A 20,583-nucleotide genomic window follows, 5' to 3' on the forward strand; every position below is an offset into this window, starting at 1 on the left:
CCACATAGCATAGGACAGAGAGTAAAAATGGCTATGTTGCTGGGCAGTTTAAAAATGTATGTAGAAATTATTGCTAAACTTTCATAGCTTAGGAATAAAATACACATTAAAAGACAGTAAATTTACAAGGAGAAACTGTTACCTTCAGCAAACACTGAAGCTACAGAGCTGCATTTGTGTGCAATTCTTGGAACACTGCTTCATAAAAAAAGTTCCTTATGATTTTTAAAAGATGCGATAGGTATGGAACATGAGTATTATTACATTACATACAATTGAAAATGGCATACTAAAATGGCATATTTTTTCCTTGCCCACAGAAAAGACCACCCACATTGGTGTCCCATCTCAGGAAATGGCTACATTGCAGTGCCCCAATGTATCATCTTAATGGCAATATGCAGGTCATTAACAGAGAATTTTGGCTTTCCAGAATTTGCAAATGAGTCCTCCTATCAGCAGCTCAGTCGTTCCTCCTTCCTGCAGAACTGCTCCAGGTTTACCAAGTGACGTCTACAACCGTGTGGTTTCTAAACTTTCTAGAGTAGCCAAAGTTCTCAGACCTCTGAAAACTTTTTATTTATTACTCAGTCCTCTGGGGTTGGATCCTGTTGTATAGGATAGAAGGAACTGAACAGACTATAAGTCTACCCTCAGAGCAAGCTTTAAGTTCTCTGTCATTCACCATGGCCTGGAAAAATGGCAGACATTAGCAGTACATGCTGACTAGCAGTGTATACCAATTATTTCTGAAGTTGCATGTTTGTAAGCATATACTGTATCCAAAGATGAGACGGTGGGATTGTAGGGACAGAAGACAATAAGCTCATGTGATATAGGTGAAAGTATTAGTGATACAAAGCCAGAAGAATATTTTAAGCTCAAGTAATAGAAGAAAGAGCATGATCTAAAGCTGTGGCTTCCAAGAGTCATCTAGCAGTATCTAGTCTTTTGTAATCAGACTTAGGGATGACGTGTCTTAATGTCTCCAATTTACTTTCATATATTTCAGCAAAAATTATTAAAGTAGAAAATGTGCCTCTATGCCAGAGAAAGAAAGAGAGAGAAAGTAAATGTAGTAAAATGGTTACTGAATGAAGGACAAGCATCTCTGGCTGTGCATTGTACTACCTTTCCAACTTTTCTGCAGTTTTGAACTTTATTTCAAAGTTTTGACTCTGAAAAAAAACACTGGTGAAAACTAAGACGTAGGAGATTCGCTTGGAAAATTGGGTTAATAATTACGTCTATCTCAGAAGGTAACTGAGTATTAAATGAATTAATATGTATAAAGCTATCATTTTGTTAATATAATGACATTAAAGTAAGATGTTAAAGTCTCCAATAACTATGGAGAGGAAAAAAATACACTTTATCCTAAAATAGCCATTTCGTGACTTATTGAAAGTTTATTGCAATGGAAGGTGAAAATACAAAAATGCCTTCTAGAGATTTCCATTATTTTGGAAAATGACCTGGATGAATTATTTGGTCACACATATGAAAATTAACATCTACCCATTAATTCTGGATAAAACAAACAAACAAAAAACCCAAAAGTAAAATCTAATGGTGAAGACAGAGTTGTTTAACTCTCTTAGGAATATAAACTGGGTGTCTCTTTAGCCAATCCGTGACCTTTGATGTATTGCATGCAAGTCCTTCTTTAGGGATTTGGACCAAGCTTTTGTTAGCACAAATCTCCACAGGATAGGACTGAGATTGAATTATATATGCCTTGGGAGCTGTGAGGTTCACTACTGGAGGGGTAACAGGTCTCATGAAGGAAATGAATGCCGCCATGCACTGTGGTGCCTGGGTTCTCTCTACAGAGGGAGTCAGGGCTGCTGGAGAGACTCCCTCATGTAGCTCCCAACAAATAGAAGCATCCCAGGAGACAGAATCCTAGGTGTGGAAAGGAGTTATTATCCCAAGAAAAACACTCCATTTAAGACTTTTGAAAATCACTCCTTTCCCAAAACATATCCAATAAAGGCTTTGTCAAACGCAAAAGCCTGTGCATGACTCTACTACGCCGTAGAGGTAAGGAATGAGACTTTTAGCGAGCATGTCAGTACACACAGGAAAGGCAGCCTGGAGAAGTACATCAGTTAGACATCTGGCAGGAAACAGATGTCATCCCTAAATCAGGATAACAAGGGAAGGATCAATAAAAGGACTAGTCACACAAGTGTGGACAAGAAGTAGAGGAAGTGGAAGGGACAGTACCATGCCAAGAGGGTAATCACAAGGAATGGTTATTGCACCTATGCCTGGAGGGACAAGAGGATGAAGGACTGCCAGAACCTGGAAGGAAAGAACCTTAATGGAGAGATATAAGAAGAGCTGTGACCTGCAGTCACAGAGGGACAGAACCATCCTGACATGACCCTGTTGGGAAGGAGAATAAACAGCCTGACCTCACTGTCCTTTCTCCCTCTCACTTCCTGCCAGGATTCTTCATTGGCCAAACCAACCAGAAGCCGGAAGGCAAGGAGCCCACTAATGTGGTGCGTACAGACCACAGAAGAGGGTGAGAAGGATGGAGAGCGTGTCCAGAGAGGTAAACAGAAGATTTCTGACATAATGAAGCATGCCAGGCACAAGCATGGGTTCACTGGCAGAGCTCAGCGATTCCTACAGTTTTAAGTGCAAATGCTGGAGGTGACAAGTTACAACCAGGATGAACTGTAGAAAATGTAAGCATTTGAGGAGTAAGCAACTGGGCACCATAAAGTTGCTCTAAATCAAAGCATTACAACTGCTCATGTATGCACAGTATATATGCATGCAAACATACATAACCTAAGTGATTTCTTTTTATGTAAGTGTTCCATATAAGCTTTCATTGTTTATTAACTTATTCAACAAATATTTACTGAGTTCTTAACATCTTCAAGGTATGTGAACCAGGTAATGTCCAAGTAAAAATGACAACGGCATTCTAGTGCTAACTTAATTATCTTTTAATTAGCCTAATTAATTAGCCTTAAATGTAATTGCTAATACCTTCAAGTGAGCATATAGATATTTAGAATTTTATACTAAGATTTTAAACAAGATCCAGGCACAATTTTAAAAAGCACTGATTAAAAACTGGGCAAAGAACTTACATGAACATTTTTCCAAAGAAGACATACAAACTGCCAATAAGCACATGAAAAGATGTTCAACATCATTAATCATCAGGGAAATGCATATTAAAATGAGATATCACATCATGCCCATTAGCATGGCTACTGTTAGAAAAAAGGAAAATAACAAGTGCCGGCACAGGTGTAGAGAGATTAGAAGCCTCGTACACTGTTGGTGGGAATATAAATGGGTAGCAGCTATGGAAAACAATGTGTCAGTTTCCCAAAAAATTAAAATTAGAATTAACATATGATCTAGAGATTCTTCTTCTGAGTTCTACCCAAAAGAATGGAAAGCAGGGTCTTGAAGAGATATTTGTACACCCATGTTTACAGCAGCATTATTCACAATAGCCAAAAGGTAGAAGAAACCCAAGTGTCCATTTATAGATGAATGGGTAAACAAAATATGGTATATACATATAATGGAGTATTATTCAGCCTTAAAAAAGGAAATACTGAAATATGCTGCTATGTGGATAAACTCTGAAGACAATATGCTAAGTGAAATAAACCTGTCACCAAAAGACAAACACTGTATGATTCCATTTATATGAGGTACCTAGAGTAGTCTAATTCAAGTCCTTTGTAGGGACATGGATGAAATTGGAAATCATCATTTTCAGTAAACTATTGCAAGGACAAAAAACCAAACACCGCATGTTCTCACTCATAGATGGGAATTGAACAATGAAAACACATGGACACAGGAAGCGGAACATCACACTCTGGGGACTGTTGTGGGGTGGGGGGAGGGGGGAGGAGATATTAGCATTAGGAGATATACCTAATGCTAAATGACGAGTTAATGGGTGCAGCACATCAGCATGGCACATGTATACATATCTAACTAACCTGCACATTATGCACATGTACCCTAAAACTTAAACTATAATAAAAAAAAAAAACAAAAAGAATGTAGAATGAAGGTTGCCAAGAGCTGGGAGGAGGGGAGAATGAGGTGTTATTGTTTAATGGATAAAGAGTTTCAGTTTGGGAAGATAAAAAACTACCAGAGGTGGATGGTGGTGATGGCTGTGCAACAACATGAATGTGCTTAAGCAAAAATTATAAAAATGGTAAATGTTATGTTACATACAATTTACTATAATAAACCAAAAAGAAATACTCACGGATTCCAGCCCAGATCTTGCGGGTTCACATACAGAATACCAGCTCTGGAAACAGTGGCCGGGGTTGCGCTCCTTAAGTGATGTATCTCAAACAGAAGCCTCATGAAGGGAGTGAGGGCGATGCGCTCATTGCTGGCGAGGGTCAGCACCTGGAGTGAGCAGCACAGTGGTGCACAGAGGCACACTGTCACCCACGGGCAAAAGCAATGCCGCAAACATCCAGAAGCAACAAGTACTTTCCCCTACCAGAAGTATCACAGGCTGTGCGCTCATTGTCCTGAATCAGAAGTGCAGTCTGAATAAAGATCTAAGCTCACCCCTGAGATGACCTGACTGACCCTTGAGGAACAAACTCACCTAAATGGACTTGTGAATGCCAACATTTACACAATTGTAGCAATTTTATTGCTAAGCCAAATATAAGACATTTATTGTAAAAATTAATCACATGAAAGGATCTGAATACCATAAACTTTTCTTTAGAATCTGAAATACCACAATTATCAATTGTCCAAAGAAACTTATACAAGTATAAAGATCCCAAACCAGTATTTTATGATGAACAGTGTCTCAGTTGAGTAAGCAGTAATTACTGTTAATTTAAGGTGGTTACTAAATCTACTCTGGAATAATGATGATTACTGATTTCTCTCTGCTGACCCCAACAATAGACCCTGTGTTGCTTGAATGATATCTCACAGACCTGTACCATCATCACCTTTTGTTTTTGCTGGGAATGCTGAATTAACTGTGGCAAAAAAGCTTGGGAAAACACTTTAACTCAATCCATAGCCATAGGAACTAGTTAATTTCAATTATCATATGGCACAAACCCGTTCTTTCATTGTCTAAGTATTTATACTTAATCAAAGATGACAAGATATAATAATTTACGCCTACCTCTTAGAAAGTGGTAAGATGTGTAAACTAAATTCTTATATCTGTATCTAACTCTCAGTAAAGGTGGCTGAATTCAAAGAAACAGAGAACATATTCCTTGAAATTCTTTAATGGCGAAATTAAGAAAATTATCAGGAAAGCAACACTTATCAAAATAATAATTACATAACGAATCCCAGGTTAATGAGCAAAAACTAGTATTAACATCGACAAGTGAATGGAACTCTTAATACACTCAGGATGTTATATTTAAGGTTTAGAACTGAAGTTTATTCACCTTGTTATCATCCATTACAGTATTGAGTGATTCAATCCACATGGGGTCAATATCTCCATCCAGGACTATCCATTTTGGTCCATCATGCTTAAGATTTGCTTGTTCTCGCAGAATGGATGAGAAGAGACCTATAAAATAAGAGTAAACAATCCTAATATATAATGTAGTTGAGTGCTGTTTATTTCTACAATAGACTGGTATTATTCATCTTGGAAGCTCTTTTATTAACTAAATAAAAACAATTTTGCTGCTTCTGGTGGGCAATGTGTAACACCTTTTGAGCTACACATGGGTTCCAGATCCAGCTCTATTATTTACCAATGTGTAAGCTTCACCTCACTGAGAAGGACCCTTAACTTCCATGACTGAGCTTCCCATATGCCAAATAGAGATAACAAAAACCTTCCTTCATGAACAGTTGTGGGGATTTATGGAAGGTAACGTACATAAAACTCAAAGCTTACATCAACTGAAGACATGACCCTTCTTCATATACATATGTTCAGTATCTATTTTAGATCAAATATTTGTTTATTTCACCTTTCTCCATTTTTCTATAACAATTTTCAAGGGCATAATTCTGAAGCTAAAGCATTCAGAAGCACTATACATTTCTTACAGAAATGTGTTCACTGGGATACTAACTCATCATTACTTAACAAGATGTATAGGCAAAAACATTTTAAATCTATAGTCCTTTTTCCCATTACTACATATCTAAGCATTGTGTATTTGATGTGACATATTTAACAGTTGCAAATTTTTCAAGCTCTAGTAAATCTAATAGCATTGTGAGCAAAACTGTTTTGATGCATATATCTAGAATGTTTCTTCTGTGAAGTATTTTGTGCCAAAACTGACAGTATCTAATGGCACTTGCCACCACGATTCATATAGCAGCCAGCAAACTTTTCTAATAGTCACTGATGTGAACAGTTTCCACAGTTTTTCAGCCTAAACAGATACGATTCTCTCCCTGCCATAGTTCTTTACAAAAAGACAGAAGCCAGGCTGAGACAGTAAAAACTGTCCCACAGAAAAAGGAGTGTACACAAGACAAGAGGATAGAGAATGATGAAGGGTGTCCTGCTTTATTATTACTATTTTTAAAATTTCAACTTTTATTTTAGGTTCAGATGATACGCATGCAGGTTTGTTGCATGGGTATACTGTGTGACATTGAGGTTTGGGGTACAAATGGTGCCGTCGTCCAGGTAGTAAGCATAGTAACCAACAGGTAGTTTTTCATCCCCTGCTCCTCTCCTTCCCTCCCACCTCTAGTAGGCCTCAGTGTCAATGGTTCCCATCTTTATGTCCACATGTACGCAATGTTTAGCTCCCACTTGTGAATAAGAACATGCAGTATTTGGCTTTCTGTTTCAGCATCAATTCACTTAGGATAATGGCCTCCAGCTACATCCATGTTGCTGAAAAAAACATGATTTTGTTCTTTTTTATGGCTACGTAGTATTCCATGGTGTATATGTACCATGTTTTCTTTAATCCACCATTAATGGGCACTTAGGTTGATTCCATGTCTTTGCTATTGTGAATAGTGCTGCAGTGAACATACAAGTGAATGTGTCTTTTTAGTAGAACAGTTTGTTTTCCTTTAGGTATATATCCAGTAATGGGATTGCTGGGTCAAATGGTAGTTCCGTTTTAAATTTTTTGAGAAATCTCCAAACTACTTTCCATAGTGACTAAACTTATTTACATTCCCACCAAGTCTATAAGTGGTTCCTTTTCTCCACAGCCTCACCATCATCATTTGACTTTTTCATAATAGTCTTTCTGACTGGTATGAGAGTCTATCTCATTGTGATTTTGATTTGTATTTCTACTTTAGATCTGCCATCAGGGAAGTCTTCTCTGATATGACGTTTGACCAGATGCTGAAATAAGATAAGGGAGCAAGTCATGCAGGCATCCAGAAGAGTGTTGCTGATGGCAGGAACATGAGGTGCTGAGGCCCCGTGATGGGAGCAAGTTCAAGAAATAGCAAAGAGGCCAGAATGAATGGATTATATTAAGTGGTGGGAAATGAAGTCAGGGATGGTGGGATTTGGGGACGGGGGCAGGGATCCAATCCCATAGAGCCTTATAAGCCATGGAAAAGGTTGGATTCTAAAGGTGATTGGAACCCACTAGAGATCAAAAGCAGAGAAGTAACATTTGAAGCCCCTCTGTCTGCTTTAGGTCAAATGAACTGCAGGGAAACCAGCAGGAGGAGATTACCCGCTGCTGTAGTACAGGCGAGACATGATGGCAGCTTCGACTAATGTGACATCTATGGAGAAGGCGAGAAGAACTGGAATTCACATAAATTTTAAAGGCAAAGCCTATAGGATTTGCTGTGAGGTTGGATGGAGGGTGTGAGAGAGAAAGAGGCCTCAAGGATGATGCCAAGGTTAGCACATTTACTGTAACAGGAAATCTTAACAGATTGTCACAAAGGGATCTGTTTGCTTACAAATACTCTCAGGGCAGGAAACATGCCCTATTGACTTTTGTCCCTGGCACCTGGAATAATGTCCGCCTGAACTTCAGTGTCTCATATCAGGTACTTTATAGATGTTTCCTGAGGCATTCATGTTGACTTCACTCCTGATTTACAGGGAGCCCTGACATAATGGACGTGGGATAAAATACAACAGCTCTGAGTACAAATCTGCTGAATGCAAATCAAGTACTTATTCAAATCTAGTTTTAATTTATACATTATAAATGCTGTTGTGATCTGCTATATTTCCAATAATGCCAACACATAAACAGTAAGTCTGTGACTATGACTAAAATTGGCTTGTACTGAAAAATGGCTTTCTGGATAGGAAAAAAAAAATTGAGCACTTCTAAAGGGGAAATACTACTTACCATCTTTCCATTCTCGGGTAGCATGATGTATGAAACCAAAGAGTTCATCTGTTGTCACAGCTTTAGGGTTTAAGTCATTCCAAACCGGCTTCTGTTTCATGTTAACATATGTTCGGTTCAGTGTTCTCAAAATCTGAGGGGAAGGAGGAAAGAGCCAAAAAAATTAATACTAACATAAGCCAAATGGAAAGTAAAAGATTTCTGAAGAGTTTTCCTTATTCATTATATGTTCCTAGACGTTGTGTGTGCTAAGATCGAGAAGGGGAAAAATGCACATATGTGCATTCCCATTACCATCTTGAAAAGCTTCATCTTACAAATACTCAGCAAGACAGAATCAGTTCACTTGACTCTTTGAACCATTTAGACTACAGGGAGTCACTTTCTCATTTGAGATTTTTAATCATGTGTGCAAAGTGGAGGACCATACATAAATAAGCATTTATGTTGATTACAAAATCTACCCTGCCTGAATCAGCAAGATTGGTTTTTCTCAAAATGTAGCCTACACCAGAATTGTTTGGAGGGTATTAAAATACAGATTGCTGAGCCCAGTCCCAGAGCTTCTATTTCAGTAGGTCTGAGGTGGGGCCAGTAACGTACAGTTCCAACAAGGGCCCAGCTGATGCCAATGATGCTGGTCTGGCCATGCTTTGAGACCTAGAGACTTAGGGCAGTCGTTCTCAAAAAAAGACTGTCTTGACTTGGGGGAAGAAGGGGGAAGGAGCTTCTGGACATCTAGTGGATAGACACCAGGGAGGTTGCTAAATATCTTTCAATGCACAGGATAGCCTCCTACAGCAGAGTTATCCAGTCCAGAATGTCAACAGTGCTGAGGTTGACAAACCCTAATCCTGATAATTGAGGAAAAGCCTTGATAATGAGAACTCACAGAACAGGTGCTCAGTGTATGTCTATTCAATTAATTAATACTTTAACTCAAATATCTGCCCTAACTCTCCCTTTTGCTCCTTCGAAAAGCTGTGGCTTTTGTCTTAGATATTTATCATGCTGACCTACTCACAGGGGTTTAGAAAAACTGATAAACAATTGGCAAACACTTTGAAATGATAAGATGCTAAAGAACGTCACCCTGAGCCTGCAGTGTTCTAGGTATCTTGGGTTATGTACCTGTTGAGTAGAACAGAACTGGTGAAGACTAGAAGAAAATAAATGCCTTAGGAATATTAAGCTTATATTTTTAGAAACCATTAATCTACTGGAAAGTATAGAATTTAACTTTATCCTTCCTTGAACTGTGGCCTACATCTGTAACTTACTCTAACAAAATAATTACAGGTCTATCAGTTATCTGCTTTAATATTTCATTTATTATATTTTTCACTAGAAAAATGTCTATACAGAGATTTTTTTTCTTACAGTTGTTCCACTTTGGGTTCTGATCTAAATACTGGCAAGTTCCATATACTGCCATCCTCTAAAATCTCATATGCTCAATCTGATTATTTTTAGCTGTTGGCTACCAAGTATGTTTATACCCAAGCATCCTGAATTAAAATGCATGCAGTTCTGCATATACCGTCTGCCAACCAAGAAAATAAGTATGTTGCCAGGACTGTCAGTAAGACCAAACAAAATCAAGCAGTGAACTAAAAATGGGGATAATAATACCCATAGTATATCATTGTTGTGCAGAGTAAATCATACATAATGCACCTAGCACAGCACATAATAGGTACCTCAAAAATGTGGGCTTTGCCACTTCCTTTTATTTTTAGGTTTTGTTTGGCCATATAGAGGGTTATACTTCTGAGGGAGTACTGAAGGAAAATATTTGGGTTTGTTTTTCTGAATGATATGGGGAGGAGAATCAAGGATGACTTGGAAAAGAAAATAGGTTTGATAAATGTGGCTAGAGCCAATCCAGTCTTCCAGCCAGATATCTTATTCCACAGTCTCTTAATATGTTTATCTTTGATAAAAGAATCCAAGCATAAATGTATTGAAAGGTGCATAAGGTAGGATGGTGTATATCGAAATGCCTGCATCTGATACTGAACATCTCATGTGGAAAGTTCAATCTTCATGTTGGCTTGCTTTTCCTATGTGAATGCAGTGCTCTATTTGTTTCTTGTTCTCCCCCCGCTGACCCAATATAAAGGAAAAGAATGTCAATTGATCAAGAAGCAAGATTCCAGTCTCAGATTCTGACCCAAAATTATGGTGGGTTTCATGGAGGGGAATTCTTTTGAGTAGCATTGAAAATAGGCCGAACCACTATGACAACAAATGTTCTTTCCATAGTTGTAAGCTATTAGGCGATTTACTATACCTTACTCTTTCCTGTGCCTGCATTTCCAACCACAAAGACCGAGTGCCGCACAGCCAACAGTTCCTCAAGCTGGACAACCTGCAGAGCAAACAGCTGGTTGCTGGTTTCCTTTAATGAGTTGGTGACAAAAAGATAACCTACCATTTTTGCCCAATTCTTCTTTCCTTACACCCAAGCCAGCCCCCACTGACAACAGTATGTTCAGAGAAAGTTAAAATAGACCATAAGTGAAAAGTAGTTTTTCCCGGATCGCCCATGTAGACCACAAGGCTGAGACTAAAGCCAAACCATGATTTTATGCAGTACTCAGTACATGGCAGGGGTTACTTACAAAAATCATTAACTCTTCATGAGTTTTGAACAAACACTGTACATAGCCAATCACCATCTACAACTGAGTAATGATTCATATCCTACAAAATATCTAAAATGGATAATGTATATAGTGTTCAATATCCATGCATTCACTGAATTCAAATTGAATAATATGCACAAAGCTTTGATATGTCAGATAATATCTACCTAAGTTATTCTCATACGTGTTGTCATTCATCCCTCATTAAAAGCATGCACTAATGATTTTACTTCCAATGTTCTCTAAAAAGGAGGGAAGAACAAAGTAAATTTTTAGTGCTTGTCTCCAAGAACCAACAAGTTTTGTAACCTAATCAAAAGTATGCTTAAAGCCGTGACAATCATATCTACGTTTTCACCTTACAGAGTGGGGCTACTGAAATATTTACTTATGTTTACTTAATCCTGCCATATGAAAATGCTTGAAAGCACATATTAAGATCCTATTAAGGTTAGGGTACAAGTTAACATCTTGCTTTAGTATCAGTTAGCCACAATTATTTCCACTGACAAGCCCAACAGCTGCCATGAAGAGCAAATGCTCCTTTTACTTTGAGGATGAAGCTCTCTTCAGGCTGCAGGCGGAGCTCCAGGGTAGACTCCCTGACTATCTGTTCAAAGTGCAGCTTCCTCCTCCGGGGCACATCCAGGGCTGGAAACAGGTCACCGACCAGGCCCAGAAACACTGGGATGTCGTCAGTCACTATTTTAGGCATATTGAAATCCCTTAATGCTCTCATGAGTACCTAGAAAAAAAAAACATTTTATAAAAAAGCCAATACAAGGTCTAACAAACACCTAAAGAACTAAAGATGTTTGTTATTTTTAATCCTCATGTGTGAAGCATGAGATATTGGTACTGTTCTCCATTAAGATGGCATTCCATCAATAGGGAGGTTAAATGTTTAAAATTGATGTATCAGAACATGAGAAGGCTGAACTGATAACAATTGACAATCTTTAGAATAAGAACAGCAAGGAGGCCTTTTCCTTCCCTGCCAATGATCTTCAGAAACAGTCTAAGGGCCTTCTCTCTTGAATCCTCAAACTCCAGAATTTAAATTAATCAAGCCCATCCAATCATTTTATCCAAAGTACTCTAAGAATCTTAGAATGATAATCTCAAACATTTTCAGTTTTGTTGTTGTTGTTCTATCTTGGCTGTAAGCCAAAGATTTTAAAAGCAGTAACTCAAACGTCAGGATAACTTTTACAGAAAGAGCTAAGCATTCTAACAAAAATTTTAAAAAGCAAGAGAACAAATAAGCCAAAGAAAATCTTGACCTAATACTAAATTATGAGGAAATTAAGAGGAAAAGAAAGAAATATTGGCAAAGAAAAGTAGAAAAATAAGTAATAAATACCCCTCAATTTAAAAAAGGACACAGAGCAGATGAAGTGTTTTTTATTTTTTTATTTTTATTTTTTGCTATTTCTCAAGTCATATTGCACATACACATGGTGATACATATTGATACGGTTTGGATTTGTGTCCCCACCCAAATCTCATGTCAAACTGGAGGAGAGCTTAGTGGGAGGTGATTGGATCATCAAGGGGGTGGATTTCCTCCTTGCTGTTCTCACGAGATCTGATGGTTTAAAAGTGTGTGGCACTTTCCCCTTCACTCTCTCTCTCTCCCTCCACCATGTGAAGAAGGTCTGTGCTTCCTGCTTGCCTTCCTCCATGATTGTCAGTTTCCTGAGTTCTCCCAGTCACGCTTCCTGTTAAGCCTGTGGAACTGTGAGTCAATTAAACCTCTTTATAAATTTCCCAGTCTCAGGAGTTCTTTGTAACAGTGTGAAAATTGACTGATAACATACATCCATTGCTCTGGCTACTTAAGGGAAAAATTCATGAAGTGTTGTTATCGTTTCTCTCCAGGAAGGAGAGCAGAACATTTCTCTAGTAGCTCTGACCAACCAATCAAGCATTTCATTGGTGTTAGGCACCCACCCTTCCTGTTTCATTCTGCATGCCCATCTTACATCCCATGAAATGGATGTTCTTTCTCCCATTATGTCTTCACTGACTTTCCAGGATTAATATCCCAACTCAATCAGATTTCTTGAATGTTCCTCAGAGGAAATCAAACAGTGATTACTGAATTATTTGATTATGACTGCCAAAATACTTTTTGTGGCTATTTCAAAACTACTTGTGAAATCACATTTTCTTTTCCAGATTCATATCTTTGTACTCAAAACCACTTGTGACCTCTTATAAGGAACGCCAATCCTCAAATTTCCTGCATTAACAACAGATGTTACGCTTTTTAAAAGTTGTGCTGTGCATGCCCCACCATCCAGGCATATACTTTCATGTCTGTGAAGCTGGCCAGCTACTCACTCAACAAAATCATATTAGCATTGCAGTACCTGATCTTCGGGTCTATTTTTATCTCCTCGTTTCAGAGATCCAGCCACAACCAAGACAGACTTAATAGCACGAAGTCCCCAATCGTAATGATCCTAAAATCAAAAAAGGTTTATTTTCTCAACAATTGTATGAGGGAAGAAGATTCTCATTCCAGAGATAAGAGCTGAAAGTTTTAAAAAAGGAGTTCAGATAGATACACACTTTAATGATTCAAAATACTATTTTCTTCTGCTCTTTGAAATTGTGAAAATCATATCCCTGTAGTGTCGTCCTGTTTCTTTCATCTTTTTTTTTTTTTTTTGCCTCTGTCAGCAAGTCTCTTCTTTCCATAGCACTTAACTGCAGTATTTGCCTAAGGCTCCATCCACCTCCCTTGCTGTACTCTCTCAATAGACCTGCTAACTCAGTAGCTCAGCAAATTCCACATTTTCACCTCCAACCAAAAGCACATTTCTCCACCTGTGCTGGTTTCATCAAAGGCCCTGGTATTCTACTTCTCCCCAGACTTCGATCCCTAATGGCCCCAATTACTCCACCTCTTAATCAGACACTTCTGCCTAGATGCCAGCACATAATATAATAAAAACCATGTCATTAAGATTCAATTATCTTTTTTTGAGACTACAACATTATCCCTAATGAAGACTCCCCCCACAGGGTCTGAGCTGCTAGAGGATCTCAGAATATTACTTCTGAGATTGGATACAATTGCAACTCCATGCTCCCTGGGTCCAATTACATTTTTTCTTCTGGCTTTTTCTCATGATAAACTTATTTCCCATATATTCACTGTCTTCTTGGGGCTAGCACAATGCACGGCACAGGGTAGGTGCTCAGTAAAGGTATTCCTAACGAACTAACTGCTTACACGGGACTGGCCTTCTCTCTTTCGCCGTCCAGCTACAACCCACATAGTAACAACCTATCTCTCAAATGTCTCTCAGCTGTGTCTGTGGGAAAGACACTTTACCTCCCAGAGCCTCAGAATCATCATCTATAAAAAGGCAGATAAAAGCACCCACTTACTTTATAAGTGGTTGTAGGAGTAAAGTGAATTAATGTGAGTACAAAATTTTTTGTGGGCAGTGAAACAATACTACATTACAAATATCCCATTTACTCCATTAGTGGATAATAAAATCAATTTAGTAGGTCTCGACCATCATTTTTGTCTGTAATAAAATGGAACGAAATGAAAAACACCACGGTGTGATGCAAATAAGAGCAAAAAGTGGCTGAGTGTGGTGGCTCATGCCTGTCATCTCAGCACTTTGGGAGGCTGAGGCGGGCAGATTGCTTCAGCCCAGGAGTTCCAGACCAGCCTGGGCAACAGGGGGAAACCCCACCCCTGCAAAAAATACAAAAATTAGCTGGGCGTGATGGTGCACGCCTAGAGTCTCAGTTACTTAGGAGGCTGAGATGGAAAGATTGCTTGAGCCAGGGAGGTCGAGGCTGTGGTGAGCTATGATCACATTACTGTACTCCAGTCTGGGTAACAAAGTGAGGCTGCGTCTCAAAAAAAAAAAAAAAAAAAGTAAAAAGTGTTTGGTGCAATTTTTGGTTCAGTTGTACATATGTATATGCACTGAGTCGCAACAGAAGAAGTATTTTTTACTGTGGGTCATGGTAAAGATCATTTGAAAGCCACTGATGGAGTAGGCTGAGGCTTGAAGAGGAAAGGGAGGGGAAAGAACCAGAGGTTTTGTTGTTGTTGCTGTTGTTTTTTAAGTTCCGGGATACATGTGCAGAATGTGCACGTTTGTTACATAGGTATACACGTACCATGGTGGTTTGCTGTACCCATCAACCTGTTATCTACATTAGGTATTTCTCCTAATGCTATTCCTCCCCTAGCCCTCCACCCGCCGACAGGCTCCAGTGTGTGATGTTCCCCTCCTTGTGCCCATATGTTCTCACTGTTCAACTCCTACTTCTGAGTGAGAACATGTGGTGTTTGGTTTCCTGTTCCTGTATTAGTTTGCTGAGAATTATGGTTTCCATCCTCATCCATGTCCCTGCAAAGGACATGAACTCATCCTTTTTTATGGCTGCATAGTATTCCATGGTGTATATGTACCATATTTTCTTTATCCAGTCTATCATTGATGGGCATTTGGGTTGGTTCCAAGTCTTTGCTATTGTAAATAGTGCTGCAGTAAACATATGTGTGCATGTGTCTTTATAGCAGAATGATTTATAATCCTTTGGGTATATACCTAGAAAGGGGATTGCTGGGTCAAATGGTGTTTCCGAGAATAAGAACTTTGAGGGCAACAATGGGAGGTGGCTAAGTTATTGCAGTAACAATAAAAGGAGTGGATACAGAAGAAATTTTGGACCACAGATTTCAGAGGACTTGGTGCCTCTGCTAAACATTTAAACAATGCAAATTGCTAAAAGTATCTTCACCATTTTCATTATGTCATTCCATTGGTCAAAAATGTCTGCTGATTCTTTTCCCAAATCCATTTCTGTAGCACAGAAAGTTATCCTTGAATTGTGTTCCTAACCCAGCTCTTCTGTCCTGGCCATATTTCTTTTTGCTCATTTGTGACATTTCTGAGTTAGCAAATTCTTTCCTTCTTTGTTCTACCTGTACTCCCAACACCTTCCTCTTGTAATTGGCTACAGGTGTGTCCTAGACAGAATTAGAACTGAAGTCAAATCTTGCCCTTATCCCTTGTTAGCTATATGGACTTAGGACAGGTCGTTTTGCTCAGTTTTCTCATATGTAAAACAGGGCTAAAAAAATCAAATTTGTAAACTTCTTTTGACAGTTTTGTAACATAACACATAGTACCCATTCAATAAATATTGGTTCCTTTCTTCCTTGAAAACTCTGATAATCTTTTCATTCTCCATTGTCTCCCAATTTTTATGTCATGTAAACTGAATTACCTAAATTCTTCAAAGTCAGAAATCTGGGTGTTTGTTTCATTTGTTTGAATCTTACCCATTCAACATGGTCAGCAAAAAGCACATTATTAGTTATACTAGATGCTCACTAAATGTTTAAATATTACTACTGAAAATGGATATAGTTGAAACTCCACATTCACTGGGCTCTATTACATTTTTTCTTCTGACTTTTTACCATGATAAAATTAAAACAGGCTCATTAAAAAAAAGATTATAAGAATAAGGAAAAAAAATAAAAATACCCATAATCTTACTATCCAGAGACAACTGTTAAAAATTATGATTCCACACACCCAATGTAAATTCACGCTTACTAAAAGGACAACATAAATCACTCTCATATTCCATATTTTGCCCTAACAATGAGCAAGTTAAAATGAATACGTGGCAGTAAGGTAACTGTGTGGTTGCAACTGCAGGATTTTGATACTTTCATTTTGACTACAGAATAATGTCACCAGTAATTAATGAAATGTTATCAAAAGACCAAAAGTCGAAAATGACCATATGAATGAATTTTAAAATATTGATGCTGATATATATGTAATTTCTGTGGCTTATCAGCAACTTCAATAAATCTTCAAGAAGCTTATGATTGGAGAGTAGAGAGTATGTAAATTTGACCCATTTTAGAGACAAGTAAATTGTAGACTAAAAATTTAAAAGGACAAAAAACCAGTCAACCCTACCTTTAAATAAAGAATTACCAATAAATGAGAATAATTTTAACATTCCTTGAGATATTCTTCAGAAAATTAGCCTTATCTTACTCTTATGAACACTCCTGCCCTATCTTACTAGAAAATAATATTTTCACGAAGAAAGGGAGGCAACATAAAATTCCATTTATAATTACAAAATTGACAAAGTTAAAATCACACAGCTCATTGATTTAAAAAAGTATTAATACAAATAAAATATCAGAACTAAAATATCTCATATTTCAGAAAAAAATAAAATTATAAAATAAGGTTTTCAAAATTTATAGAAAATATAAAAATATTTCTAACATCAAATGAAATGGTAGTTTTAGTTTTTAAAGGAATCTCCATTTGACCCAGCAATTCCACTACTGGGTATCTGCCCAGAGGAAAAGTAGTCATTATATGAAAAAGACACTTGCACATGCCTATTTATAGAAGCACAATTTGCAATTGCAAAAATATAGCCTAGTCTAAATGTCCATCAGCCGATGAGCGGATAAAGAAAATATGGCATACATACACCATGGAATATTACTCAGTCATAAAAAGGCATGAAATAATGGCATTTGCAGCAACCTGGATGGAGGTGGAGACCATTATTCCAAGTGAAGTAACTCAGGAATGGAAAGCCAAATATCGTATGTTCTCACTTATAAGTGGGAGCTAAGCTATGAGGATGCAAAGGCATAAGAATGATATAATGGCCTACAGGGACTTGGGAGAAAAGGTGGGAGGTGGGTGAAGGATAAAAGACTACACACTGGGTACAGTGGACACTCCTCAGGTGCACCAAGATCTCAAAAATTACCACTAAAAAACTTATCCATGTAATCAAAAAACACCTGTTCCCCCAAACTATTGAATTTTTTTTAAGTACAAAAAATTTTTAATGTCTAATGTAATTTGAATGATAAATTACCTAAAATCCATACTTCAAAAGCTTTTTCAATGGTATGTAAAAACAAGAAAACGTAACAAATGATCCCTCACCTGCTTGGAGAGAAGCTCCTTGCAAAGCGTGTACAACGTAATGAACTTTCGGGCTAATGCACGCGCATCCACAAAACCTTCAGCAACTAACAAGATTTCACAGATTAGCTCAATGTCAGGGGCCACCATGGCACAGGGTCTAAAAAGTAAATATGAATTTTAGTTTTAAAATGTGACAAGGTGATAAGTACAAATTGCTGAAATCAAGTGATTATTTCGTACCAACATTTTAACCACTCCTAAGCAGATCATAATTATGTCTGTCAATCACAGCTAATAAGACCCTTCACTTCAACTAAAAACATGTCCACTCATTACTGGATATAAAAAATGACAGAAAGTCTGGAATGCCAGAAGCACAGGTGTAGGAGTTCAAAGAAAATCCATGAATACATTCTGTAAACTTCTGTTCTAAGCTGTCACTGCAGAAAGAGGAATAATGATGTTTTGAGCAAGTGGCAAGGCTTTACCTGTGGTTAACGGTGTGCTGGTTAATGTTTTCACAACCGGCTGTCTAGAAAATAGCATTTGCTTATTTCCATGGAATAAATCCTTCCACCATGGCTGATTCCGGGATACCAACACAATATCACTGAATGTGGAGCTGAGAAGTATACCACCATACAGACACAATAGACAGAAATAACCTCAAGAGCATAAATACCAGTAAAATAAATAATAATAAAGTGACCAGTTTGGGGTGTTTATTACCTTTGTTTTTAATACAACTTATTGAATCAAAAGTTGATATAATTTAGTTTTCATTAAACTAAAGAACCAACTCAGAACATTCATGAAAACTTAACCATCCGCTACTGAGAGCTTGTGCCAGCTACTGCCAGCACACCACTGCCTAGGACCAACTTGGATAGACTTTTAAAGCGGACATTTAGAAAAACATAGCTTCAAATCCCCTTTCTTTTGGAGAGGGACTTCCAAAAAGTCCCTCTCCAAAGACAATTGCTATTCACAACAACGTTTGAAAAAATTCCACTCAACTGAAGTCAAGTGCAAAGAAGAAGAAGAGTAAATAAATAAGCTCATTATTTTAGACTTCTTAAAGTATACATTCCAATAATACCTACCTACCTGTTTTTGTAAATATAATTGTATCTACTTCATGCATACCTAATTTTCATCCTTAACATCTAACCTTAAAGTATCTTTGGTTCTAGGTTATTCTATATCTCTTCTGCCTAAACTAACCCCATCTTTTTTCACACATTTATTACTCTTCACATGATACCAGAAGATGAAGAGTAAATGGAGAGAGCAAAGGCTAGCATATCTACATATTTTATATCTACATTAATATAGACAACTAATTTTTACTGAGCACTTCATGCCATATTGGGTGCTAAAATCTTTTTATGCACTCTCTCACTTAATCCCCACAACACTATGAGGTACCCACTCCTCTTATCTTCATTTAACAGAGGGGCAGACTGATGTTCCCAGAAGTTCAAGCACATGCTGTAGGCCTCATGGCTGGTGAGTTGTGGAATAAGAATACTCCAAAGGCACAAGCATATGGCCTCCGCACATGAGTAATGCTTTCATCACCCATTTAACAAGTTATTAAACATTCACAAGACAATTTCAAATTTCAAGACCCAAATGAAAGAAAGTATGAGATAAGTTGGGTCACAAATAGGATACTGGAAAGGCACACAGTTTTCAAACAAAGCTATTCTGTAGTTATTACATTGATTTCTAGAATGGTTATTCTCTATCTAGAATTTTTCAAGAAAGTTAGATATTATAAAAATGCTAGAGAAAGCTGTTATGAGGAAAGAAAAACATTCAATACGGATGTTAGCATAATTGATTAACTATTGGGGAAAATAATTGTTTAAACACTCATTTCATATTACCAACCAAAATAAGTTCTCATCAGATTAAATTTAATAAGTACAGTAATACTATAAACATTAGAAGAAAATACAAATAAAATATGGTTAAATATCCAGATGGATGGACAAGCAAACTTTAAGTTTGAAAGAATGGAAAGAGATCACACTAAAAACTGTAGAGGTTCTTAAGATTATATGTGAAGTGGAATATTATTTTAAAAGCATACTGAATAGTATTGAGCACACATATTGAGCACCCTAAATAAAACCCCAAAATAAAACTGATAATCCTCTAGCTTATCATTGAGGAAATAGGGAGAGAGAGAAGATACAAGTTACCCATGTATCAGGCATGGAATTCAAGACATCACTACAGATACTAAGGGAATATTGGCCAATGAATGTCTTCTTTTGAGAAGTGTCTGTTCATATCCTTTGCCCACTTTTTGCTGGGTTTTTTTTTTTTTCCTTCTAAAATTAAGTTCCTTGTAGATTCTGGATATTAGACCTTTGTCAGATGGATAGATTGCAAAAATTTTCTCCCATTCTGTAGGTTGTCTGTTCACTCTGATGAGAGTTTCTTTTGCTGTGCAGACACATTTTAGTTTAATTAGATCCCATTTGTCAATTTTGGCTTTTGTTGCAATTGCTTTGCTGTTTTAGTCATGAAGTCTTTGTCCATGCCTCTGTCCTGAGTGGTATTGCCTAGGTTTTCTTCTAGGGCTTTTATGGTTTTAGGTTTTATGTTTAAGTCTTTAAGCCATCTTGAGTTAAT

The 20,583-nt window shown here is 37.5% G+C and overlaps 1 protein-coding gene across 1 annotated transcript in view; it reads right to left on the reverse strand.

Moving 5' to 3' along the window:
- The window catches only part of DNAH11 (dynein axonemal heavy chain 11), a 355,283-nt gene that overhangs the window by 186,581 nt on the left and 148,119 nt on the right, over nt 1–20,583 (reverse strand). Inside the window, exons 36-42 of the mRNA XM_063667481.1 lie at nt 17,956–18,094; nt 13,342–13,434; nt 11,517–11,711; nt 10,612–10,689; nt 8,319–8,451; nt 5,445–5,572; nt 4,268–4,416 (exon numbers count right to left, since the gene is read on the reverse strand). Coding sequence (XP_063523551.1) covers nt 4,268–4,416; nt 5,445–5,572; nt 8,319–8,451; nt 10,612–10,689; nt 11,517–11,711; nt 13,342–13,434; nt 17,956–18,094 — 915 coding nt within the window. The remainder of the gene's footprint in view (nt 1–4,267; nt 4,417–5,444; nt 5,573–8,318; nt 8,452–10,611; nt 10,690–11,516; nt 11,712–13,341; nt 13,435–17,955; nt 18,095–20,583) is intronic.

Source organism: Pongo pygmaeus, chromosome 6 (genome assembly GCF_028885625.2).
Source record: "Pongo pygmaeus isolate AG05252 chromosome 6, NHGRI_mPonPyg2-v2.0_pri, whole genome shotgun sequence".
Classification (NCBI taxonomy): Eukaryota; Metazoa; Chordata; class Mammalia; order Primates; family Hominidae; genus Pongo; species Pongo pygmaeus.